General features: G+C 35.9%; 1 protein-coding gene across 1 annotated transcript in view; it reads left to right on the forward strand.

The window, feature by feature from the left end:
- The window catches only part of ABCA13 (ATP binding cassette subfamily A member 13), a 170,456-nt gene that overhangs the window by 15,942 nt on the left and 128,082 nt on the right, over positions 1-26,432 (forward strand). Inside the window, exons 6-18 of the mRNA XM_071454709.1 lie at positions 840-1,003; positions 3,100-3,215; positions 4,249-4,382; positions 6,158-6,322; positions 7,797-7,996; positions 9,893-14,605; positions 15,764-15,870; positions 17,703-17,821; positions 19,094-19,266; positions 20,424-20,500; positions 20,724-20,845; positions 23,347-23,541; positions 25,344-25,508. Of these exons, the coding sequence (XP_071310810.1) occupies positions 840-1,003; positions 3,100-3,215; positions 4,249-4,382; positions 6,158-6,322; positions 7,797-7,996; positions 9,893-14,605; positions 15,764-15,870; positions 17,703-17,821; positions 19,094-19,266; positions 20,424-20,500; positions 20,724-20,845; positions 23,347-23,541; positions 25,344-25,508 (6,450 nt within the window). The remainder of the gene's footprint in view (positions 1-839; positions 1,004-3,099; positions 3,216-4,248; positions 4,383-6,157; positions 6,323-7,796; positions 7,997-9,892; positions 14,606-15,763; positions 15,871-17,702; positions 17,822-19,093; positions 19,267-20,423; positions 20,501-20,723; positions 20,846-23,346; positions 23,542-25,343; positions 25,509-26,432) is intronic.

A 26,432-nucleotide genomic window follows, 5' to 3' on the forward strand; every position in this document is an offset into this window, starting at 1 on the left:
TTTTCCATATTTGATTGATTGTTACTTCTACTTCATGAAACTTAGATTTCCAGTTTATAACTTCAAATGAGATGGCAATTTTTAATTGCTCATAAGATCTCATTGATTGAAAGGAGCCATATCAATATGAAATTTCATTTCTGGAATGCAATGTAGAGTAGAAAGAATGTATTTCTCAACATTAAGAAAATATTAAGTTGGCAGTAGATGATCATTATTAGAAACAGAACTTGTATACACAAGCTTCTTTTTGTATAAGGCATGCTCATGTCACCATTATACAAAAAAAAGCCTTAGTGAGACATTAATTTAGAGTAGCAAAGAATGAATAATAAAAAAATGTGATAAAAGCTTGTTTTGCAAGGCATCATATCGTGTAGTCCTATGAAAGAAGCTGTTTTATCCTAGGGAGTTCACCTTTAAAGAGCCATTCTTATAAGTTGTTATCTGAGACCCCCACCAGCCTTGCAAAGAGCTGTGAGGCAAGGATGGCAAGGCCTGGGCAGTCCCATCCATTGCAGGGCTTGAGAGCTCCAAGATAATCCTTCCCTTGGTTACACCTCTGAGCAGAAAGAGATGCCTTAGCTTTACTTCCAGCTCCATTTCTCCGTCAGAGCAGAGAGACATATCAGAAACAAAGCCTCCATGAGTTCAAAATACCACCAAAATAATGTGGTATATTGCCAAATATGGAGGTATGTTTTCACTTCAGTAATATATTGTGAATGCTTTAAACTTCAAGAGAGTCAGGGAAATAAGAGGTACCTGCTTTTTTGTTTTTAATTTTTCTTCTGTTATTGGAAGTGTTGCATGTAATTTTTATTTTTTTCCACCTAAAGATGGATTTGAATGAAGCAGAAAAAATTATTTCTAGAGCAGAAAATCTGTACAAGCAACCATATTTCTGGAACCTTCTGCATTCACTCCCTCATCTTGAACTGAACAGCTTTTATACAGAAGATGAGTTAGCTACCATAAGACAGTTTCTAAAAGTTATTCAAAAGTAAGTACTTTCACATTCTTGAAAGTGCTCTGTTTTAAAATTTTATCTGCAATTCTCGTTCTTCTCACTGTCTACTTAATAAAATAGGCATCCTTTACATTGTAAAGAGGCCAAAATTTTCTTCTCCTTACCAGATTTTGCTTTTATAAAACTTTTTAGGAATTTTCACCCACACTGATTCCTTTGTAACTGTGTTTTGCACCTCTGCCAAACTCAACAGAGATGCCCTCGGAGTCTTTGTTAAGCAGCTCTATGTTATGAGTGCCTGAAATTAGCCCATCATGTAATATGGCTTTGAACCTTGTAGTGTACTTTGGGGGTCTTTGAAAGACAGAACATATACATTTGAATATAAGAAAAGAATAGTTTTGATCCTAATCAGATCTGAATGTATGTAGCACTTGGTCAGTATCAGGAAAATTACTCAATTTTGTTTCTTAAGCCTCTTGCCATCAAAATAGCTTTAGGTGTTCTTTTGCAAGAAGTGAAGCAGTAAGGAAAACACCCCAGAGACTGTGTTCTGAATCAGGTAAAGGACAGCTGGGTTCAGAGGAAGACACAGAATTAAAGCATAGACCAAGGCATAGATCTACCAGAATTTTCAGTAAAATAAGGTAATTATTAGGTGACAGTCAGATATGTGTTTGCCAGGGTAGGCAGTTTGTTGTAGTGGGTTGATATGCAATTATCATTGTAGTCAAATAACACAGTCATAAAGCAAGAGAAGCCCTCTGAACCTGGGTGCTTGTGCTAGACTGGCCAGGTATCTCACGAGCCTTAGGCCATGGGGAAGCAGGGGCTCAAAGATCATGAATGAGAAATTATTGTTCTATTCTACCATCCTTTATCATCCCACTGTCTTTTTCTCTTAAATTAAAAAAAAACAATCCCAAACCAAAGACAAACAACAAAAATAGCTCCCCACTCACAGAAGAAGGATATGATGACATAGCTCTTTGTCAAACTGGGAAACAATTTTCTCTTACAATATGTGGATTGCACCTATATTGGTGCTTGATTTTTAAAATTTAATTATTTTTCCTTTATGCCTAATTTGTAAACTTATTTCAGCTTGTTCTCTGAGCTACTAACATGCAAAACTACATAGGAGACTCAGATGTTTACGTATGGGCTTTGGTGTTTTCTTTTGCTTGGTTTTTTAAGATTTCTGTGCCCTTCAGTGACCAAATTTACCCTCATTGATGCAATTTGGAAAGCAAACCACAAAACCCGATGCTTGTTTCTTGACTAGTTTTGTATTATACTACATTCTAGTGGTCCTTTCTAAGGCAGAATTAAGCCAGTAGAAAGGTTCTTTATTTACATTTCCCACTTCCAGGTCTGTACCATGTTTTGCTGTGTCTCTCAGAGCTACTTAACAGAACTTTTCACATCTATGTGACTGGCTTTGGGTTTTTGTGGCAGGGGTGGTTTCTTTTTTTTTTTTTTTTTTTTTGTTTGTTTTTCTTCTTTTCATGAATGTTGGAAACTGATGATCCACACTGAAAAGCTGGATTCTCATTTGCATAATAAGAAAGGATTACTTGGTAGGAAATAACTGGCAAATTCGACATAAATTTTAAGTTATATTAACAGAATTTTTTTTCACAGATAAGGTAACAGAGACTTGTTAGAAATTCAATAGATATATTTTTATCAATGCATTCTGTAATGCACTTTGTTTAACCTCTTCTGAGAACAAGTATTATGTTGCTTTAAATTTTTTTTCCCTGCAGATTGCTGGGAAGTAAAATGTAAGTATTCTGTGTTGATCCTGCCTTCTTATGGAGATAACAGAGAATGTTTGTGATAATTTTGCCCTTATTTTTCCTCATCCCTTTTTTTTTTTTTTTTTAAAGAGGACATTGGTCCTCTCAGGACACATTTCCTTAATGGAAATTGACTGATACTCTAACTGTAAAATCTCAATTTGTGTTTTGTTCGGTTAAACTCTAATTTCATAAAACATCAGTTTTTCAACAGTAAAAAAAGCATTTTATTATTCAGTTGCTTGAAGGTTGTCTCTTTCCAGCAAGTCCTTTCAGGGTTTTGGGTGTATAGAGAGCTTGGCTTTTCATTTTATTTTCCACTTTCAGTACCTTAGCATCACTGAAGGATTTAGCTATGATGCCACTGGGCAAAAGTTTCTATGAAGTGGTGAAAATGGCACTGAATTTGACTGTTGCATCAGTACAGGATAGGAGCTTAGAAGGTAAGAAATTTGCTTCAGATTTTCTTTGAACTACCTAATAAGCATGCTGGAAATATAGGACAGTAACTGCTGGACCTTCTGCTGAGTTCCTGATGTGCAGAGACTAAACTATATTGCTGTACTGCTAACCTACTTTACTCATCTGCTTTTTAAATACCAATACTGATTACTAAATTTTATCAGACTCTGGCAACTATCAGATAAACTGGTCTAATACATAGTGTTTAGAATGATCATGGCTTAGCAATGAATTTTGGTGACAGACTAAACCAATGCAAGGGACAGTTTCTTCCATTTAATAGAAGGACAGCAATTCTTTTTTGGACATGCATGTTAAGCATTATGACTGGCTTACTTTAAGCTTCATCTTTCTGTTCTTGTAAATTCTGCCGTCAGCTGAAAGGTTAAATTTCTCCATCTGCTGCTTCACCATGGAAGATGAGTTTAATTGGAGAAGGTAGGCTGGCCCCAGGAAAACAAGAAAAGGTCAGGAGCAAGTTTCATGGGCAAACTGAAGAACACCATGGATAGGTGCAGCTGTCTGCTTGGTGTGGAAGTCAGGCTAAGAGTAATATGAAGTCTAAATCCCACTACACCTGCAAAAGTGAAGGCTGATGTGGGACAAAGGTGATGTGCTGGAGCCCTTGTACAGAGGATGACCTTGATTTCTCTGGAATTTGTGGTGTTCTCCCGTTGCTCTCACTCTCACTAGTGATTCACACCCAGTCCATACACACACTTTGCATGCCTCTGTGCAGTTCAGAATGGCACCCTACTGAGTTTGCTGGCAATTGCTATGCAGGGGCATCCCACCATCAGCATATCAACTGCTGAAATGCCATCACATTAATTGACTTTACCATTAGTGCAATCATGGGTTTTCTCCTCTGTAAATTTGTGTTCAGGTGCACGTATCCTGCTGTCCCCAAAAAAGCTGGGAACATGGTACTTGGATCTCAATAAGTGAGAACCACCAAGAAACAACATGAATAAATGAATGAATTACATAAACAAAAGATTTAATTTCTTTCAGGTTTTCAATACAATCTTTCTTTTGGGGATGTTTTGTGGAATCCGCTTGCTGTGAAAGCAGAACTTGAATCCAGGTTTGGTTTTGATGGCCCTCATGTTGAGAAGCTGCTAAGTTATACAGCACAATTAACAGAGGTAAATCAGTTGAAAATTTCTGTGTCTAACGCTTCAATATTTTTTTTATTTGTACTGAATGTATTTTCCTGCATTACAGAAGCTTGGTTTTGTGAAGCAGCAACAAGGTTGTTAAATAGCCTGGCTTCATTCGCATCAAACAAATGTCTAGCTTGACCTGAAATCTCTGCACATGAAGATACTGATAGGTCTAGTTTTATGCACTAATAAATTTATGCTTCTCTCAAGTCACAGCTGTGTATGACAGAGTCCTGTGTTTATTATCCTGTAGAGAATTCTGAGGGTTGCTCCACTAAGCTTTTAAACCAAATCCTTGATTTGAATGTGACAGGATTAGCTTGTCTGGCAGCACTTTTCATCTTATTTGCTGGACAAAGAATGCCTGTCTCTTCTGTGTGTAAATTAAGGGAGACCAAGAGTCCTTTCTTCTCAGTTGTGCAATCTTGATATGAATGTTCTACAATGAGTTGTCTCAGTGGTGCTTAATCAAATGTCCTGGAGATGCATCACATCTAGAAGAAAATCTCTTTCTTCAGATAGAGCAACCTATCCTCTAGACCAAAGTTGTCTGTTGTGGTGGTCTGGTTTGACTGCAGAAAACTGGAAACAACTTTTGAATTTGTGCTTAAGTCCACAGTTTCTTTAATAGAACATGTTGGTATTTATATGAAATCTGTTTGTTCTTTGTAGAGCAGTACAGTTTAGGGTTATAGTCCAGAAGAGCTCATTGTAAAAATAGCAGATTTAAACAAATGGATAAATTATAAAAAGAAAAAAAACCTTGACTTTTGAATGGCCTTTTAATGAAATATCATGATGGCCTGTTTAAGCAAATGAGCTGTATTCCACTGCAGCTTGGTAGCTGTGGTTGACTGTGAAATCCCAGGCTACTCACTTGGTAACTATTTAAACTAGTATCTCAATATTTTGGGCTTGTGTCAGAACATTGAAGACCATCATAAACTATGAAAGCAAATATGGAAGCCTGGTTAATACTTGTTTGGAGCACTTCAATTCTGTATGTAGCTCCCCATTTTGTTTGGTATCAAAACACCAGCAAAATTTTTTATGAATTCTCTGGTCAAAGTTGAAAGGAGCAAGGATGCAAAGTATCTCAGAAAGGCAATACCAGAATTAAAATGTGTGGCATTATTTCTGTAAGCTTTAATAATTATAGGCTTGGGAATATTTAATTATTCATCACAATTTATTGGCTTGGGAATATGAAATCATTCATCACAGAATTTAAAAATTAGTCTATGAGGAAAAAATTTTGTTGTCTTGGCCACTCTCTTGAAACCCACCAACCTCAATTTAAAGCTAGTTTGCTATATGTAGTGACTGGTGGAGATCCATCATTGTACTAAGTGCTTTTTATATCAGTAATTTTTGTACTTGTGAAGTTGTTGCAATATAGTTATTCTACTGTAAGGGTACTGTATCATAATCAAGTTAGTTCAGTGCCAGCCTGCAAATTACTGTAGAAGTAGCAACACGAGTGTAGCAACAAGGTGAAAATTCCTTGCATATACAAGTCCCATTATTCTGCCTGTTGTATGAACACCTTAATGGGGCCATTGGTATTTCATACAGCAACCTGCAAGTGCAGTACTTTGAAGTATGTGCCTGGGAATGTGAGGTTGGGTTAAATGGGCTTTGTTCTTGCTGAAGAGGCTATGTGTTATTCTTATTTTCACTAGATAAGTAAGTTGATAGGAGAGCTAACACTCAGCAATGCTCTTGAAATACTCATCAATTTCTTGTGTCCTTGCCAGATTCCCACAGGAGAGACACTGGAGCAGTTTGTGTGCTCTGCTCTGGCTGTTGTCCCAGAAGATGAAGCAAACAAGGAGAATAATGGAGAGGGCTGTAATTCTGCACAGCATGAGGCCAAACTGTATCTTGTTCATGCTGTCAGCAAGTTCAAACTCTATGCACGGGTAACTTTAATAAGTTAATAGTTTGAATTCCTAATTTTTGCATGCAGGTTGTCAGCAGTAACTCAGTTAAAAAAATCTAAGTTATCAATAAAATTATTTTAATGAACTTTCTTGCTAATAAAATGAAATAATCCTTATAAAGAATCATTATAGTGGAAGTATAATCTATCATCATGTGTCCACTTAATCAAATTTTCTCATTAATGGAGATTCAGATTTGAAATGTAATAGGGAATGTGATGAAATATGCTGCAGTGCAGAGACCTGTCAGAGGAAACTGTTTACTGTTCCACCTGAGATTGAATGTTGAACAAAACTGAAAATTGACTAGACACCTCCACTGGTATACAATTAATTAATTTATTTTTTCCCCTCACTGTCTCTGGCAATGGTGACTGAAGCAAGATAAAAGTAAACCTCCAGTAGAGCATCTTAAATTTCTCATCTGGCAGAATAGCTTGCCACGCATTCTCTGTAATGACATATGAGTAGTTGCATGGACAAAAGAATTAAATATCAGGTATTTCCTAAGAAAAACACCTAGCTGCCTTAACACTGGTATTTGTTTTTATACTGAAACATCGTATTTTTCTCCATTAAAAAAAGAAGAATGTATCAAGCTGCTCTGCAGATGTTTTCAATATTATGTAAAGAAAAAATGTAGATCTTCCTGTGTATTTCCTCAAAAATGGAATCTTTGAGGTTTCCCTGCTATATGATGAAGTATGAAGTAGGAGGTAATAATTCAATGTGACTGCCTAAACTAATGCACTGATTTCTGTGTAGGAAAACCCAGTAATAATTTCAGTCATGATTTTAAAACTCTTAGCATGGGTTGATGTTCTTATTATGGGAACCAGAAATATGTAAGCTGCTGGCCACTGTGAATTATCTTGGTGAACAGAATATCTCTTAGAGCAAATCAGTTATATTCACTTGACATTTAAAAGAAAAGTAATGGTGAAGAAAAGGAGAGCAGTCAGTAGTTTTGGCCAGGCCTTTTTATGCTTATTTCTGGACTACACATTGGGAAGCATGCAGGCGTCTTCATCATCACTGTGTTATGGGGCTCCAAAAATGTTAAGGCTGCTATCTTCCATTATATTGGCAGTGTAGGCAGAAGTCTGGTAAAAGAAGCCTGAGTAATCGGTGGTGGAGGTCAGGTTTTGGTTGATTTCAGCCTCAGTCCATCTTTTTTCCTTTCCTGGGTCTTTAGACAAGATCAGCACCACATAGGATGTCAGTTGTTTGTGTGCTGTAGCCTCTTACATTGCCGACTTGCATGTCAGTCAAAACTGTATTAAAAGTCAAGGTTGTCACGTCAGTAATTTCAGAGTCTAGACAGGTTATAAGGGAGAAATTTTGGTATCATTGTTGATTGTGGGAATTTTTTAATGACATGCAAATTCTGTGTACTGCCTAAGTAAGAAAGCTTTGATTAATGAGATGTTCTGTTTTGCATTCAATCCACTAGGTACTTGAGCAATGGCTCGACAGCAGCAGTCTCTCTCAAAATTTCCTTTTGGAACTTAGAAGAATTGTGGCTGATTTAATATCTCAATTTCTAGATGACAGGGAAGGCAGAAAACTTTTTTCAGAGATAAATACCCTGATCCAGCAATGGAATGAGAAATCAGATGCCTATTTTTCAGAAGGATATGTTCCATCTCATTGGTAAGTTATACTTATCTTTCTGAAACTTGTCTTATAAAATGAGATCAACCTGAATATTTGTTTTACTTTGCATTTAATTGATTTCTGCTTTTGTCTGTTTTGTGGTTTTATTTTTTATTCTGTAGTTCAAAACCCTGTATACAGTCAAATAATTGTGCTGATGCTTACATATTCTGGAAAAGAAATTAAGGGCTTCAGAATGTAGCTTCCGACAGGTTCAGCAGAGGACATGACTACTACATGATCAGGACTCACAGGAATCAGCAGCTGTGGATAATTGGCATTTTGAACTAGGACATGAATTTGTTATCTTATATGTTCTGCAAACAAAGTTGAATTCCCACAAGTAGTTGGTGTGACACAGTAATACTTCTCATGTATAGCAAGTCCAGCGCATCTGAAATATTTAGAATTTTTATTACAGAGGTCAGCCCAGTTGTGCAGGAGATCTTGTAACAGAAGCCTTCATCAACAGCTACAGCCTATGGAAAACAGAATTTTAAGCATATAGAATTAGTTGTACATATGTAATTTGCAATCTCATCTAGGGCACTCTGATTTCTTTTGATGTTTTTGAGCTTTCTTTACAGTTTCAAGTTCTCTGTTTGGTTCATGACAATGCAAATGTAAACACTTTATGTGAAGATTTGGCTGCAAGCCCTGGACTTATTAAGAATGATATGTTTTGTCAAGCTGTTCAAATATTCCTGCTCTGGAAAGTTCTACAGAGGAGTTAAGCTGTACATAAAGGGAGATAATGTTTGTCAGAGTTGGCAGAGGCTCAAGAAAGGTCTATGGCAGAGCACAGGAACTGATATTTTCCTCTTTCCAGTGGCATGTTAGAAAGGAAATTCCAAATATGGAATGACTTGCATCGCTTCCAGGAGTTATAATATTGGCCTCAGTTTCTCATTGCTTGTAATTACTTGTCAACTAGTGAGAGAGAGATTCCCTTATCAATTAGTAAGAGAGAGATTGCAGTCAAATTGTTTAAAAATTTAGTAGGGTGTTTTGAAATTTGGTTCTAATTTATAAAAGGAAACTGCTGTGCTACTGCAGTTGTAAGCAACAACAATGTATTTTTTAGCAGTTTTATCCTTTTGTTTGCAGCACACAATGTTTTTGTGCTCTACCTCTGTTGATTGCAGAGTCTGGAGAGAAACGAAATATATTTAAGGAGAAGATATTTTCAGCCTGAGGCCTCTACATTCAAAGACTCCTTTTTCCATGCACCTCCTCTTGACCAAACTTACAGAGCTAGTAGTTGTTTTTTCTTTTGATAAATAATACTGACACAATAGAAACATCAGAGGGTGCATTCCAATTTTCACTGTGATTTCACGTTTTTGTAGATACTAAAGAACCTGGTGGTTCAGCTACCAGGCAGTCAGTTGGAATGTTTTAACTTTCAATAATTATGAGAAAACAAAAAATTATTTAGAATTCATGGAAAATTAGATGTTTTGATCGATTTTATTGACACATTCCTTTCTGTAAAATAGTTAGTCTGTGGAACATGAAATCTTTGTTCTTTTCAGCAGCTGAAAATGTGATGCACTCAAAGGTGTTGGACTCTCTGGCTTCCAAGCTTGATTATAAGTACTGATAAATGCACAATTCTTTAACTGCTGTCTGCATTCAGGTTTTGATTTGAATGAGGTTATGACTTTCCAGTAGGGTTTTTTTCCATACTTTTTGAAACCCAAAACAATTGTCAGTTTTGCTAATTCAGATTTTGTGGTTAATTTGTGACTGCTATTTAAATTATATTTGGAATTTCCTTGAATTAAGTAAATAAACCTAGATTCTAAAATTTTAATAATATATAGTTAAAAAACCTTGGCTGCCTGCTAGATAAATAACAAGAAAAGAACTTACGATTGATTAATTTTTCAGGATTTTGACGTCTTTCAAAGAGTTTTTGAAGACAGAAGAAAACTTAAGGATTTCTGGTGAAAACAAAATGGATCATCTTTTTCACCTTGTAGAAGTCATAGAAAAAATTATAATGTTTGATTTCTCAGTTTCTTCAGACAAGTCTCTAATTGAAAATGCCTTGAATAATGCAATTATATGGATAAAAAATTTTGCTGAGGGGAAGGAATCTGCCGCCAATTTCTCACTTGCAGTTTCTGGACTCCATAATGACCTGCAAAAAAATTTCCAGCCTCTTCAGAGCATTTGGACAAAAACAAAGACAGAACTTTTCTGGCGTATAGTGGAAATTGTATTCCATGAACTAGATTCTAGGCTTTCTCTCTTGAGTCAAGTAGAAGAGGGAGAGGTAATTGAGACCCTATCTAGAATTTTATCTTCCATTACAGAAAATAAAATCTATAACAGAAGTACGGTGTTGCTCAAAAAGATCCTGACTGATTGGCCAGAGTTAAATATTACTGCTTTGGACCATTTAAAACATTTTAGTGAACACTTTCGGAGAAATCTCTATGAAGCTGGATCATTGTCTGGTGATCATGTCAATGTCTCATTTAGCACAATTCCTGGAGTGAGTAATACCTCTCCTTTATTGCTCTCCAATCCAACTTTTATGTATAAGGTACAAGAATTAGGAGAAATTGTGCATGATTTCCTCAAAAATATCCAAAAATTAAACAGTACTATTGTGGCCTCACTTGTTCCAAAAATTTTCTCTCTGTACCAGAAGGATGATCTGGTTTTAAATATTAAGAGCAATAACACTCTGTTAAAACTTCTTTATGAGGTTTCAAAAAGTATGTCATCCTCTCAAGTATGGCATGATTTGCAAAATAAGGAACTAATTTTTGATTTTCTGTTTGAAACTTTTGATCTTCTCTGGAATCTCACCAGTAAGTCTCTCTGTGAAAAATTACTATTAATTTACAACTATACAGAGTTTCAAGCACAGTTTCTTGCACAGAATGGAAAAAAAGATATACAAGTTGTTTATGACATTCTGAGCAGCCTTAAAACTTTATTTATAGATGAAGAGCTCCAAACAGCTGTCTTATGTTATTTGGAAGAGTTTCTTGATCTCCCTCCAGAATGCCTGGTAAATAATGGATGCACTGATTTCTATCTAGCAAACATGAGTTCAGTAGAGTATTCAGCAGAGGTTTATGACTTACTTCTGCTTCCATTGGACAGTGTCCTGTCTGATGTAACAAACTGGGGAGATAAGGTAAGCGTGCCTTCTGCTTTGCACTGCACTTTTACGTGGCTTCAGGCATGGACTGAGATTTTTGAAGAAGCATCAGAAATCTTAAATTTGAATTCAACCTTTTTTGTCTGCCTAAGAGATGATTTGGCATATCTCTCTGAAAACCTTTTAAATGTAACTCAAGATGAACTGTGCAATAATACAGGTATGGCTATTGTTGAAGCTACAGGAGCAGCAATGAAGCTTTTAAAAGCTGTTTTTCAGGAACATGGCAATTTAAATGACTTGAAAGATTTTGAGGCTTTCCTTGTTAATTTTCAAAGTGTAATTAACAATGCATTTGAAGTCACAAACTTGCTTAAAGATAGCAGTTTAGAAAGTGTTTTAGAGACAATAGGAGCTGTGATAACTAAAATTCAGAAATCTATACTGAAGATTGTTAATGAAGAGTTTTTGAATTCTTGGCTAGATGCTTTCATCTCAGGAGCATCTGAGGGAGAAGATAAGGGTGCTGGTGTATTTTCCATTGAAAGTTCCCTTTCTACTATTCTTAAGCTCTCCCAAGAGGAACTTGAAATTATTCTCACTGAGATAAATGCCACATCTGCTTTTTTAAAAAGTGTACCTCAAGACAAATATATGGCTTGTATCAGCATTTTCCAGAATATTACCAAACTAATTTTGGGTAATAGTCTGAAAGACATAAGCTACTTGCAAAAAAATTTTTCATCTCTTCTTAACTCCTTTCTAAACTTTCATAGTATAATGGATGAAGCAGAGGATTGTAACATGTGGATACATGGATTAAGTAATCACACTGAAAAAAACAAGTCACCTTCCCCCCTTGAAAGTGCAAAACGTATTTTATTTCTTCTGCAATCTCTGGGAAATGCTGAGACAGATGCTAAGCTAATGAATGTGATGGACTTCGTTAATTTGGTTTTTAATTTGACACTCCCTGAATGTTCCCTAGGTGGTTCTAATGTGATTTGTGCAGGTGTTTATTTCAATATCCTAGCAAAAACTTTGAAATTTATTCTCCCTGATCTTCATGTCAAACATGACATAAATGTGCTTGAATTTATTTTTAAACTTTTAAATGATTCTGGAGAGCAAATACAAACCGTTATCAGTGATTTAGTTGGGAGCTCATTGTATATGTCAAATAAGACCCGTTTTAGTCAGTCGACCCGTGATTTCAACAGAACCTCAAGAATGCTCCTTAATCCTTTTCACCACATTTCTCTTATATCAGTGGAACTCTTGTCAGAAATCCAAAGTCTTCTGAAAAATAAAACTTTTGACTTCCAAGAAAACAGCTCCTCTCATCTGGACAATGAGATTGAACCTTTCTTGCATGGGAAAAATAGGAGTTTGCTGATGGAGTTCTTTCAATATATGATTGGAAAACTTGACTCAAACTTGCAGAATGAACATAAAACATTTCCTCAGAAACTGATAGAAACAGCAGGTCTGAATATTGAACTGGTAAGAAAGGCACTTGAACTTTTCAAGTCACTTTCTTTTGCTGACTTTCCATTAAGAGATGAAAAGGAGCTTCTAAATCATATGGTTGCCTTGGTACAAATCATGAGAAACATGGATGTTGAGTTTTTGATAAGTAGATTCAAACAGATCCAGGAGAACCTAGAAAGTTTCTTTAAAAATATCAAACCTTTTAACCTTGAGAACTCTGGGTTAGGTATCTTAACAGACTGGTGGGATGCATTTGAGAACATATCATGTTACTGGAACCTGACTGGTGTACGCCAAATAACACAGCTTTTTGAACATGATGAGCTCTACAACACAGAAGATGTGTTCAACCTCCTCTTTGATGTCATTAGCCTTACAGAAAGATTGGCTCATGGAAATGTTACAGAAGCATTAGCGGAAGTATATGCTTTCATACTAACTCAGGAAGAAAAAATGCCAATGTTTACTGATGAAGAGCTCTCTAACCAAGTAGAAGATCTTCTAACGTTGCTGGAGATGTTGGCAGACACCTCCGATGAACCTGGAGAGGCCTTTGTTTGTTTTTCTGCAGCATTCTGCTGGACTCTCACAACAGCAACACCTCAGAGTGATACCACTGTTAAACCTTGTGACATGGTGCACACCAATTCTACTCTTCATTACAATGCAGTCATTGAAGTCATTAAGGAGCTTAAACTCATCGCTTTGGATGACAGTTTCACTTGTTCTATGGAGGACATTCAGATGGATATAATTCGTAATCTGACTTGCTTTTTTCATCAGATTAAAGAATGGAACTCTATAATTTTGAAATTTTCTGAGCTCCATCATATAAATAGCTCAGTTCTCAAAGAGCTGCTAGATTTTTGGAATGAGCTATCCCTTTATGCTGTGCCACTGCAGGTGAATAATACACATGCGATCAATTGTTCCTCCACACCAAAGAGCCAAATGGCTTTACAAATCATAGAAACTCTGGGCAGCATTTCAGTATCAGAAATAGAGATGGCCAAAAGGCTTCTTGAACAGCTGGATAATCTTTATGGTGGCCTAAGCTGGAACAGAGAGTCAAGAACATCACTTAAGAATGTTCTTACTAATGTTAAGAATATGACCAGTGAAGTTTCCAGACTCCTGAGTACTGAAGTTGTTCTTTCTTTTCTTTCTGTAATTCAGCATTTAATGACGCTCTCATCTGTTGGAAACCAGACACATGCAATGCTTATGACAATATCAACTTTAAGTGGGAACATCAATATAACTGACAACTTTGAGAACTTCTTATTTCCCGTAGTTACTAGCATAGAAAATTTATTGGTGAATTTTAGTGTTAGACACTTACTTGTGGTGATAGATCAAGGGTTTCAATTACTAAAGTTGGCCACTGGACAGTCCTCTTCAATGGCTCCTGATGTTTCACTAGAGCAGTTTAAGATATCGTCTGTAGAAGCCATATCAAGAAATTTTGAAGACCTACAAGAAATTGTGAATATCATTCTATGCGAGTGTAATGATAAAAATTATTCTAAAATAATGCGTGCTCTAATTCTCCTTATGACTAATGAAAGTTCATCAAATGACCTACTGCTGGCAGTCAAAAATATTATTGCCTTTCTGGAACTATTTCAAAATAAGCCTAAGAAGGACTATACTGGTATGTGGTTTGGGGACAGTCATTTTATCAAAGAGAAATTGAATAATACTCACCCTACTTTTTCAGTTTTGCTGAACAGCCTCCTTCACATAATTGCTGATCTTGATGTTGTAGAAGAAACTTTGCATACAAACAATACTGAGCTTCACAAAGTTGACTTTATTGATTCATTTTTTCATAATGCACTGTATAGAGACACTTCTACTCAGTCCCAAAGCAGAACTCTGAAGATCATGGAAGAGATTTTGCAAATAATATTTCAGTCCACTGCAGAACATGACAGGGATAAAACAAAACTCTTATTAATGAATTTGCATAAGGATGTAATGGCAGAACTGAGGTAAGTGTTTTCCATGTACTCATTTTGGGAAGTGTGCTGAAAATGACAGAAGGGCTCTCTGTTTATGAACAGCTCAATCAAAATTTTATTAAGTTAATTAGTGTTTCATTTCAGATTTGTTCCAACTTATGTTGTTCAGACCAGCTGTATTTGGTATCAGAACACATTGTATGGACTAGATTATTGTGTTTAGCTTATGTCTACAATATGTGTTTAGTCATGTGTTGATACTTGAATTGGTTTCTTTGAAGCTATTATAGAAACAATTATTTGAAGATACTTGTGTTTTAAAATCCTTACAAGTCTGAATACTGAGCCCCCACTAATTGCTGGGCAGCAGTCATTTTTGCCTTTGGAGCTAAATGTTAAGGAATGTTTGTGCCTAATTCTTTGTGGCATGAGTGGAGGTTTTTTCCTACATCTAAATAGAGCTATACAAAGTTTCTTTAACTTAAATTTGTTGATGTCTTATGGCTATTGAGTTAAGTTGTTCAGTTTAATAAATGCAGTGTCTGAAAGAATCTTGAGCCCACAGTCATATTTGCCTGATTGCTCAGATCAGATATAATTCAGAAGCAGAGCAAACCACTTCATATTTACTGATGGTTTACTTAATAAAAAGGCTGCTGGTCTGCATTTGCTGCATTTAAACAAAATTGAATGAGACACAAGTTGGTTGCTCCAAACAGCTCTAGGGTATCTTGCTGGTGGAGCTACTGGCCCTACTGATATAAACCAGCTGAGAAATGGCATTGTAAAGTTGATACATGAAACCATTGTCCATCAGGGCCAAGTATTAACCTAATCTGTTGAAAAATATCAAAAGCAAGTACTAAAAAAGTGGTTTATTTTCCCTACATGCTGGTTATCTGCTCTTTACCATCAAGTTAACATATTCTGTGGCCTCTTAGTATTTCTGAAGCTATTATGATTTTGCTTATTTTGTGAAGGTGTTTTCTAGCACTCCTAGGGTATGTTTTTTAACATGGAAGTATTATATTCTGATTTTGAAATCGTTCAAACAAATGTAATAACTGTTAATACTGAAATCCTTGAGTGGTTCATTGAAGACTGTATTTGTGCATTGTCACTTCTTGAAATTTTTCTGTGGTATACCCTTGGAATTAAAATAATGTTTTCTTATTGATATTTCTACAGAGCATCTAAAATCTGCAACATTCTTCAGGAACGTTTATACCCCGATAGTGTCGTACTATTGCAGAAATTGCAATTTACCGTTTTGAATATTCTCAAAATCTTTTCAGGTTGGTTACCACAGTAGTGACTCTGGGACCTATGTGTTAGTGCTGTTAAGTTAAGGCTTTACTCTAAGCAAACTTTTGTACAAATAAGGTAATTTGGGTGATGCCAAGCACACCAAGCATACTGATGCCTGGAAATTAAACCAACAGAGGCACATGAAGAAATCTGATACAGATCACACAAAGGAAGCATTCCTTTCTGGAGTGTTCATGTAGACTTAAAATCCCAGGGAAAGCAGGAAGCTTGCTGCTCCTCCTCAGCTAGTGAGCTGAGTCAGGTCACAGGGTTTTTTTTAATGAGGCAGACTTGCCACAGGGTAGTGTGTATTTGACAGTAAGGAAAAACGGGGCAAGTATTTAAAGGAAGTAGCCTCTCTCACTTCTGGCCTTGTCACACCAGTGAATTGGCTACCTGTAGCTGAAAACCTTCACCTTCAACAAATTGTTCAAATTTTAATGTGTTACCTTGTTTTATTCCTTATGTATATGCTCCCAAGTTGTGCATTTAAGAAAGGCTAAAACTTTTCAATATAGATATTGACCTGAGTATAAATTCATAATATTATTTCTTTGGGAAACAAAAGCCAGTGCTTTTCAGAGCTCATATTTTAGCCAACTATGCCCCGAATTGTTTGTAAAGAGCAATTAGGAGACATTAACCTGCCCTTCTAGGGCAAGGGACAAAATCTGTAATGTCTTATGCCAAATTAATTTCCAAAAGAGTGTAAGATGTGATTACAACCCAGTTTTGACTCTCTTCTCCACTCTCCTGTGAGGGATGTAGTTCCAAAGAGTAAAACAGTAGTGCTGTTGAGCTAGGATAAGTGATACTGCAATTGTGTAGCCAGGTACCTGTGTTCTGTCCTTGACCTCTGAAGAACAGTCTTTTTGAGAGAACTGAGATTAGGGAACTAAATTTCTGTCATTGTCATTTCAATCCTCTGTTCGTGGAAATGTTTCAAAATGTTTCATTTGTTACAGAAAATATTATGAAACCTAATGAGAAAAAATGAAAACTGCTTGATTTGGTTTGATTTGAGGAACAGTATTTTATTACTTCTATGAGCAAGATCAAGGTTTGCTTGTTTTAGAAGCAGTGTTTAATGTTTATTATTCTTCCTACTTGACTTAAGAAACAAACTTAAGGAAAAAAAACCATAGTTAAAAAAATTGCCTTGATATTGAATGAGAATGCAGCAGTCAAGTCAAATTCCTTCACTACTATCCCATGTATAAACCCACTGCAGACAGCAGAAAGGAGGCTTTTTCCAAGGATATGGTGGCTGCAAGCTTGGGTAGAAAGAGTCTCCATGGATGACCAGGGGGTAATACTATCACCCTATATGGTTTCATTATCCCAAGATATGGATAATACCTATGTAATGCTGTTTTCCTCCCCTTGTAGTTTGGGTTTGAAAGTTACTGCTCACTGGAGGGTTACTAACACCCAGGTGTTCCTAGAGGGAAATAGCATCAGGGGAGCCTGCCCGAGGAAAAGATAGATGTGGTTAATATACTCAGCTTCTCACAGTCATGAGCTCTTGCTCATGAAGAGCAAAAAGGAAATTGTCTTCTCTGGTTCTGTAGCAGGTAGGGATGCTCTTATTCCTAATCATACAAATGTAAAGGAGAAGAGTAACTGAAATTGAATCAAACCAGCCTTTCTTGTCCTCAGAAATTATACATACATTTACTTAGAAATATTTCTCTGTGCCTTAGCACATCAAATGTTCCTTCCTTTTAATAAATTTTCTCTCCCTTACTTGTTGGCCAACTTTAAATTTGATTTCAAGTTGGTTTTTTATCTGATTAAATCTGGACATTTTCTCTTACAGAAGAACCCATTGTCTTTAGCAACATTTTCTGTGCCATTTCCAAGTGTAAAGATGGATTAATGAGTCACTTGCTCTTCGCTGTCTTTGAAGGGATTGCTGTGGTTCAAGATCATTATCAGGTCTGAATGATTTCCTCACCTACAAGTGTACTTTACAGCATGCATTAAACTTCAGAAACTAATGAAAGTTTCCTTTTTTCCCCACTGTCTGAATGACAAGTCTCCGCAGTGGCTATACAAACCTGAGGTTTAAATAGGTATAGCTCTGATAATTTTGATAGAGATACCCAGAAGAAATTCCTTAAATTAGCATCGGTGAGCTTTACAAAGTATGACATTGAATTATTAGAAATCCTATAACTAGGATAGTTGGATTGTCAATCAATGTCAAACAGCAGCCCATTTTTAATTTCATTAAATTCCATTATTCTGCTAATTTAATGATTTATAGTATATTTATACTTTAAAATCTTCACAGGAACATTTGTGAAATTAGGCGAGAAACAAATAAACTTCTTAGCCAGAATAATTAAGGCTAAAATAACAGTTATGATTACCAGTAGGGTTCAGTCTGTTTTTCTTTAACATGACATTGCTAGCAGGTGAGAGCAATATTTGGCATATAGAGGCTCATCCAGAGTTGAAAGCAGGCCTTTGGGTAGCACACATATGTGTAAACAGGCAAGTGTGCTGTACACAGATAAAATACTAAGTCATACTTTTTAGTATAGAATCTGTCTTCTCTTTATTAAATAGCTCTTCTGCTGTGTCTACCTGGACATTTTTCTGATATGAACAGCAATGTGTTAAACACATGACAAGTGGCATCACTCAAAGCAGACTTTTGCAGGCCAAATGCATTGTCTAGTCACCACCCTTCTATGACCTACTTCTGCAAATATTAAAAGCTTTGCAAAATTAACATTGTAAATATTCAGCAGAAAACATAGAAGTGCATACTATGCAGAGCATAATACATGAAAAACTTTGGATATGAGGATCCAGATATTTTGGATTGTTGAATCAAAACAGATGTTCAAAACAAGTGGAAAAGATAAAATGGTCAGACTAAAATAAAAAAAGGAAAAAGAACAGCTCATTTAATTTTGAAACAAATTTTAAAAGGCTGGCATTTCTATTAGTGGATGACTGTCCATGACAGGCTAGTTCAAATTCCCAATCTGATTGTCTCCAAAACTCAAATATTTGAAAATTCCTTGCTTCTTGAAAACTTTTATTCCAGTTTCAGTTAATCATACAATAACTACAAGAATATTATTTTACGCAAATTCTCATTTGAAGCTATAAATAATTTAGTTGCTGAGAGCTGCCACTTCTAGCTGTTACACAATTTCATGAATTTACTAACCATGTGATCACTGTGTTCTGCAGGATGTTGGAAGATACTTGACCGCTTTCAACAAGGGAGATTGTGAGAGTATGGTATATATAAACCAAAAACTTTCCGATGCTTTGGAGAGCTTTGTGGGAGCCTTGCAGAATACCAGCAGTGACAGCTGTGAATGCCAACTAATGTTGGGGAATGTCCAGAGACGACTGCAAATGTAAAGCCTTTCACATTTTGGTACCTCAAATGGTTCCTCATCATTAGTGATGCTATTCTGTGCATATGTCTGTGTTCTAAACTAAGTGATTACAGGAGAGATACTGTCTTTTTAAGCTTTTTTAATTTAACTTCAAACTGAGTGGATAAAATATAGAAATTATTTAAGTAATTTAGAATAACTGAATATTCCTAAAAACCCTTCCATTTTTTTGCCAAGATCTTGCTGCTCCACCAGCCGAATGCTTTGGATCACAACTAAGAGAATTTTCAATTTCCTGTGACTCAAGTTAGGTCAAAATTTTGATACCAAATTTTTTATTTATAGCTCTTTTGATATATCTTTTTGTGAAATACTAAGCATTCAGATCAGTTCATCAGTTCAAAGAGTTAAAAACACAGTAGTGTGATTGTAAACTGATGGGATTGAAGTCCAAACAACTTCTCATAGTTATTTGCATGGGGAAAGCCATTAGATTTTAAGTAAAGCTGCTGCTACAGAGTGTTTCAAATTTGCAATCAGCTAGAAGTAGATAACATTATAATTATTGCTATACTGGTTTGACTGTTGGATTGTTTTCATAACAGGCTTGAATGGTGTCTGTGAATTACAATAATAATACAGAAGAACTTGAGCCTAGATGCTGCTCCTAAACACCATGGGCTCATGTCCACTTTTGAAGAGAAAACCATATCTAAGGAGTGCATACACTTCATTACTTAAATTATAGTTAGATAGATTTCTTTTCATCCTGAACTGCAGTGATTTGTATTTCTAGGTTTTTAAAATGTGTGTTCAGTGAGAAACATGGAAGTGAGATATTGCTAGACCTGTCCTTCTCTATAAGCTACTGTTTGCTAGGGCCCTTAGCCATTATGGGAATCTATCTCTACATATGTATATATGTAGAGTTGCACACGTGTATCTCTACATATGCAGCCTCATTTAGGCATGAAATATGATGACCACTGCACCATGTAAATGCTGCATGAGAAGGTCTGTAGAGGTGCTGACTGTGTGCACATTGTGTGCAGAAAGAGCACAGTGGGACCCTATTGCCTCTTTTAGTCCTGTTTCACTGTTCATGTTTGTCTTCATACATCGAAATGCTAATGACTTGGTTCTGATACCTTGTGAAACTAAGGCTATCATTCCAGGGTGACTGAAAATTTGGAGCTACAGTTGTCGGAAAACCCAGCGGTGGCTTTCCTCAACAATTTTAATCTTGTGAATGGTGGGTTCCAGTTTTCTTCACTTTTTCTATAAGTGTAATTTTGTAGGACAATAACTGTTTCTTTGTTTTTCCAACTTCAAAGGGATACTATTTATTACTACACTCCTACTATTGACATAAGGCAATTTTGTCACGCACAGTGAATTGAATTGAAAGGATACAATCTGTAGGGAATCTAATTAATAAATTTGGTGCTGTTGGTACTATTTTCTTTCTCTTCCAGATGTGAAAGTCAAAGATCTTGTGCAGAATATTACTCAGTTGAGGCTGGATATTGTTTCTTCTGTCAATATTTCTGAAGAAACTGTCAATACCCTTTTGGAAGCCAGTGTCTCTCATTCAGAGGTAAAAGATCAAAAAGAGGTGTCAAATTAGTGGGTTAATCTATAGCGTGGTGTGCCAGCTGAAGCAAAACAAATCATGTTGTTTGTGTGGAATCTACGATTTCCACATGAAATACTTTGGGAGTTTTAGGACTTTAAAGTAATATTGTGATGCATTAAGAGGTCAGTTTATAGTAGCACTATTCCTCTTGTCTAAATGGCACTGCTTCATTACTTTCAGCAATGTTTTATCCTCTTGTGCTGATGCAGAATTGGAGCTTTCTTGGTATTGTGGAAAAGATGAGGGTTTCTGGAGATATCATTTTGTATCTTACCACTTCTGCTCCTTGTGGTATGGAGTTGTCTTATGTATATATTTTTTTAAAATTCCTTTATCTGTTCCTCACTGTTCTTACATTATCTTACCAGAGTATTGCTTTACTTTCACCTTGAGATGTTGACTTTTGAGTAATTTTCTGAGGGAAAGAACAGTTACTTTTTCCTGTGATCCCAGTGATCAGTCGAAATCATGAGAAATGCCAGCTGCCGAACAGGTTCTCTCTTCTGTGAGTGTCTGTTGAAGAGCTGGGGGCACATTTGATGAAAATTGATCAGCTCAGTCAAGCAGCCACTGGGTGTCAGTGATGCTCCGCTTGCAGAAACCGCCGCAAGCTCTGTTTGTGAAAAGTGCGGCATTAAAAAGGCATTTCAGACCATCATAACTACTTATAGATGATTTGTTCTTTTGCTTCTGTGGCAGTGTGACTGCCTTTATTGTTAGCTTGTTATTGAGATACCACTAAATGGTAATGAGAGAAATCATCTGAAAGCAATTCAGTTAAATGGGATTCAGTGCACCTTTGATCCTTTGGAATAATAATGCTAATTAGCTGAATTGTCAAATTACTTTCCATCATTACTTTTTGCCAGTCTTATGTAGAGCTTAGATATATACACACATCTCACATTTGGATAATGGTAAAGAATTTTTTGTTTGCTTAGTGCTTATATCCTCCCCCAGTCCAACTGGAGCATTAAAGGCCCGTGTCTCTTACTAATTATGAAAGCTGCACAAGTACTTTCTAGAGCTGTATTTTAGGCATGCCCATTACGTTTATTGTCTATAAAGCCACTGTCTGATAACCTAATGATAGCTATAGGCCCATTGTAGCCCTATATTTCTGTGATTATATACTACTACTGTGCTTTCCTATAGAACAGTAAGAGTAACCCTGGGAATTTTTTGTGCTTATTTTATTTACCCGTAATTTCTGCCACAATGTTTTGTGCTGGCCATGCTCATTGCCAAGTGATGAAATTACTTGAAATCATTTAAAACCTGTAACCTGAAGACTATAAGCGTTCATTTACTGAGTGTGGATTAGCTCTGGCCCTCAGAAAGCTGCAAGAAAATTTCAGAGGAACTTAACCCAGGGGATAAAACATAGAATGTGTTAAAACTGCACTGAAATGGTGATATAGATTTGAGGCACATTTGAAATAAATTTCCAATTGCATCACAGTCAAATTTCCTCCCCAGCAAGAAGTCCAAATCAGTATCATCTTACACAGCTTGCAGAATTATGTTGGTATTCTGTTCCTTGAATGCACACACAAAAAAGTGAATCTTTAAATACATAGAAAACCTTGTAGAATCACAAAGGAGAAATTCTGTTCCAGAATAAAAATAAAAAAATCTAATTATTAAGTTGAAAAATAAAATGTTCATAGGAATTAAAGAGTTAAATTGCATATCCTGACTGTCTTGCATATCCTCTCCCTGACTGGGTGCTGTTAGCAGCAAGAGGTGCATTCAGTAGAGGCAGATTTTGTCCTAAGCAGTACAATGGAGCCCTGTTCTGTGGCTCCTAAAGGCTCCTAAAAAACTTGCAATTTTTCTGGACTTGTTGAGAATGGGTAGCTAAGAGCTCCTGAGATACCTGGGCTTCAAGCACTTCATTATCCAAGAATGTTTTATTATAGCCTCACCCAGGGTCTGCTTAGGCATTTGTCCCTTTATCTGCTATTAAATAATACTTTAAGCAGTGTTTAACTGAGAAATGTGAGCTGGCTCAGAGTAGATATTATGCCACATAGGCATCCCCAAGTGTTCATTTGTGTCCTTTGAAATAAGGAAAGACCATTTTGTTTCATGTTAGTGATTCACACACCTAGATTTTGATCTTCAGGTGTTTCTGCAGCAGAGGTGTATATCTGCTAGAAGGAGTATACTCAGCATTGTAAATATGCCTGCTTATGGTATGAATGCTCAGGAATGAATGATTGACCTGTGAAAAATGAAAGCAAATCCTTATAAGAAATACACTTCATCTTTTTATATGTACAAGGAGCATAAAGTAGGAACATAGCAATCTGATATAAAGCTGTATGGTTTATTATTTCAGGTCTGTTGGTGCCTGCAAATTATCATGTTACTGTGACACAAATTTTCACCTTATTGACTATAAAAAAAGGTGATGCATTTCAGAGAGAAAAATTTTTAATACACATATATTGTGATAGGTTCTTTACAGTGCCATTGTGGTAGCTTTAACTGGAAGATGTGATGAAGAAGTACTTAGCCTGCTGCTAGAGCTCCCTGAAAACAATAGAACTTCCCTGGTAGTGGAAGAATTATGCTCTTTACCAGCACTGGACTTGTATACTATGTTTGTATTGATTATACAAAATTTGAATGTCCGTCACATCATTTACCAGGTAAGATTTTTTTGGAAGGTAATATGAAACATACAGGTAGATAGATTAATAATTATGTTTTTTCTTCAGATGTTCTTTCTCTATGAAAGCAAACAGAAGACATATGTTACTTTTAGTCTTTGTTTTGCTCCCCAAATAGAACAGTTGAAAAATAGGTCTGATAGATGCTTCCTCAAGAAAATTATCACTGAGGAGTTAATTACAAAAGCTTTGCAGAAAACACAGGAGGTCAAAGACATGGTTTAATAATCTTTAGCAGAGTTTGCAGTTCATGCAATTAGTCACTTCATTATTTGTAAGACTGGAAGACTGATCTGACAATATTTGAACTAAAACCAGCATAGGTGCTCGCATCACAAGAATGACAAAACTATTTTCTAGGAAGAATTCATAGCACTGTGGATGGAGGTGTCTACAGCACAACTGTGTTATCTGTATAACTGTAGATAATCTGGAATCTAGTGTGGATATTCAGTGAGATAATGGTTTTATCTGTAAGAGCAGAATTATTGAATGGGGTAGTTAGAAGACATTTAGTTCAGTTCTTTTGGGAGTAACTGATTGACAGAACATAAAATGTGAGCATGAATAGCTGAAATATCCTTACAACATTGTGAGGAAGAAAGGCTTGTTCTAAAGCCATAGGACTCTGGTTGTATTCTGGATGTTTCATGTTTTGTTCTGGATGCTGCATGCTCAGTTAAGCAGATAGATATTGAATTTTAAAAACAAGACAATTTCCCATTGTGGGTAAAGATGCCTGAGGGGAAAGAAAAGACTTTACTTCCTGAATTATCTGCAAACCTAGGGAAAAAAAATAGAATAAAATAAACCAGTGCTTATTCTGATGAGTGTTTCTACTGAACTCTACAGACACCTAATCAAATTCTAGCAAAGAGTAAGAAATATTGTCAGCTCATCCTAAATTATGATGGAAGTTCACTACTTTTTTAGCAAAATAAGATTTTTTTTTAATGGGTGTCTTTCAATTTTTTCTCTTAACTGTGTAAGACTGAGAAGAAAATCAAGTACAGACATTATAGTAGGAAGACAAAGGTGAATAAAACATATAATCAGAGGGAGAACTGAAACTATATAATGAGATTATATTGGTTTTATTATTTTGCATAGACAGGTAACAATGAATCAGTTTGTATTATCATATCATCTAACTAATCCCCAAAAGCAAAGGGAACAGAGAGAAAATCCATAATGACAAATTTGCATGGTGTAAATAGCAAACAGCCAATTGAACTTAGGTCAAGTAAGTAATAAAATGCACAAAATTATTTTCAGCATGAAAAATTCAAAGACAGGAAGAGTGTGGCAGGAAAGTTAGTCGCTTTAGGGGTTATATTAAGCAATAAAAGTGGTTTCTAAATTTAATTTAACTTACAAATTATTTTTAAAATATGAAATTATTGCATTGAACATTTTTAAAGTGGTGAAAGAAAAGTTTTTATTAACACTGAATTCTAAAAGGATAGAATGTTGCAGATCCCATTAGCATCTTGGCTTGGAAAGCTCTCTTCAACTTGGCAGTTGTAAACATGTTTTCTGAATATTAATTTCTGTTTTGTCATAAGCCAGATCTAACATTAGATTACAGAGAACTTCTCCTCAGTTTAATCTGAGAGTAACCAGGGAGTTATATCAAAAGGAGTTTTGTTAAACATGGTTTGTAGGAACATTGTATTATCAGTTTTAGAAAAAGACTGAATATTTTGGACGCTTCATTGAAAGGTTAACATTTGTTTCTAACTGGAATTTCCTGTTGTGTTTTTTTTTCCTTCTTTTCCAAGGTCCAAATACCACCTGAGGTAGGCAATGTATTAAATCTACTACTGGATGTGGTTTCTAGTAACAGTTCACTTCTCAATAAAGTCCAACATGTCATGGAAAAGCTTCCAGTGTTCCTCCAAGGAATTCAAAATATTGGTGTGCTTGACATCTCTTCATTGCAGCAGGTATGTGTAAGATTTCAATATGCAAAATTAATTCCCCTTGTGAGGTGATTAGGTAAGGATATGTGCTTAGGAAGGAGGCAAACTAATAGAAATTATTTCCTAGAAAGTAGGGAATGCTAAGAAGAGTCCATAAATACTAGGAAGATTCATTTTGTCTCTTTCAAGCAGTCTGGTAATTCTAAAACTAGTGTTGTGATGTTTCTGTCATCTCTTTTTTTCTTAATTTATGAGATTCTATCTAAGTTACCTCAGTGTTTGTCAACTGACTAACATTATCACTCTGTGATTTGGAGATAGCTAGGCAGGTGTTTTCTGCTAATAGTGTGTTTTTGTTTGTTTTTTAAGAGCAGGCCATTACTTTTTTAACAAGAAATATCTTTGCTTTTTTAAGGAATATAAGTTCAAGAGAGCCTATGCAGTTCTTCTATCTGCCTTGTGTTTCTGTTCATGTCACCTAAGGGGTTTGTGTGATGGCTCTGCTTGACATTATAAAAAGTGGCATGAGGTGTGAGTGAGGGTATTTCTTTTGTCTCTGCCTTTAAGGGCAGTTGCTGTATGCACAGCTAGCACGCTGGTGGATCTAGTGTTAAATGAATCATCAGAAGGATTTCTGTCTCTAAGCAGGTTCCAATTCCATAGGAAGACATGCTGACCCTCATGGTATTACTTTTTGGGTTTGTTGTCCTTTGTGGAAGCCTGAGGATTGAATCTGTTTTAAAATTGCAAACCTCTGAAAGATCCCATAGTGATTGATGGTGCAATCTGGTTTATTGCTAGAGTACAGAGTAAACCCTGCCCTAAGTACTATTTTCCTTAGTGATACATTTTTCAAGATCTTCTCATCTGTGTGATAGAGACATGTTGAAAAATGCTGCTGTGGTGCATCTATCAGTTTTGAGCCTCTCTTTTTGGGGTAGCTCTTTG

Source organism: Agelaius tricolor, unplaced genomic scaffold (assembly GCF_023055355.1).
Source record: "Agelaius tricolor isolate 1412-34295 unplaced genomic scaffold, bAgeTri1.0.p SCAF_2, whole genome shotgun sequence".
NCBI classification, from domain to species: Eukaryota; Metazoa; Chordata; class Aves; order Passeriformes; family Icteridae; genus Agelaius; species Agelaius tricolor.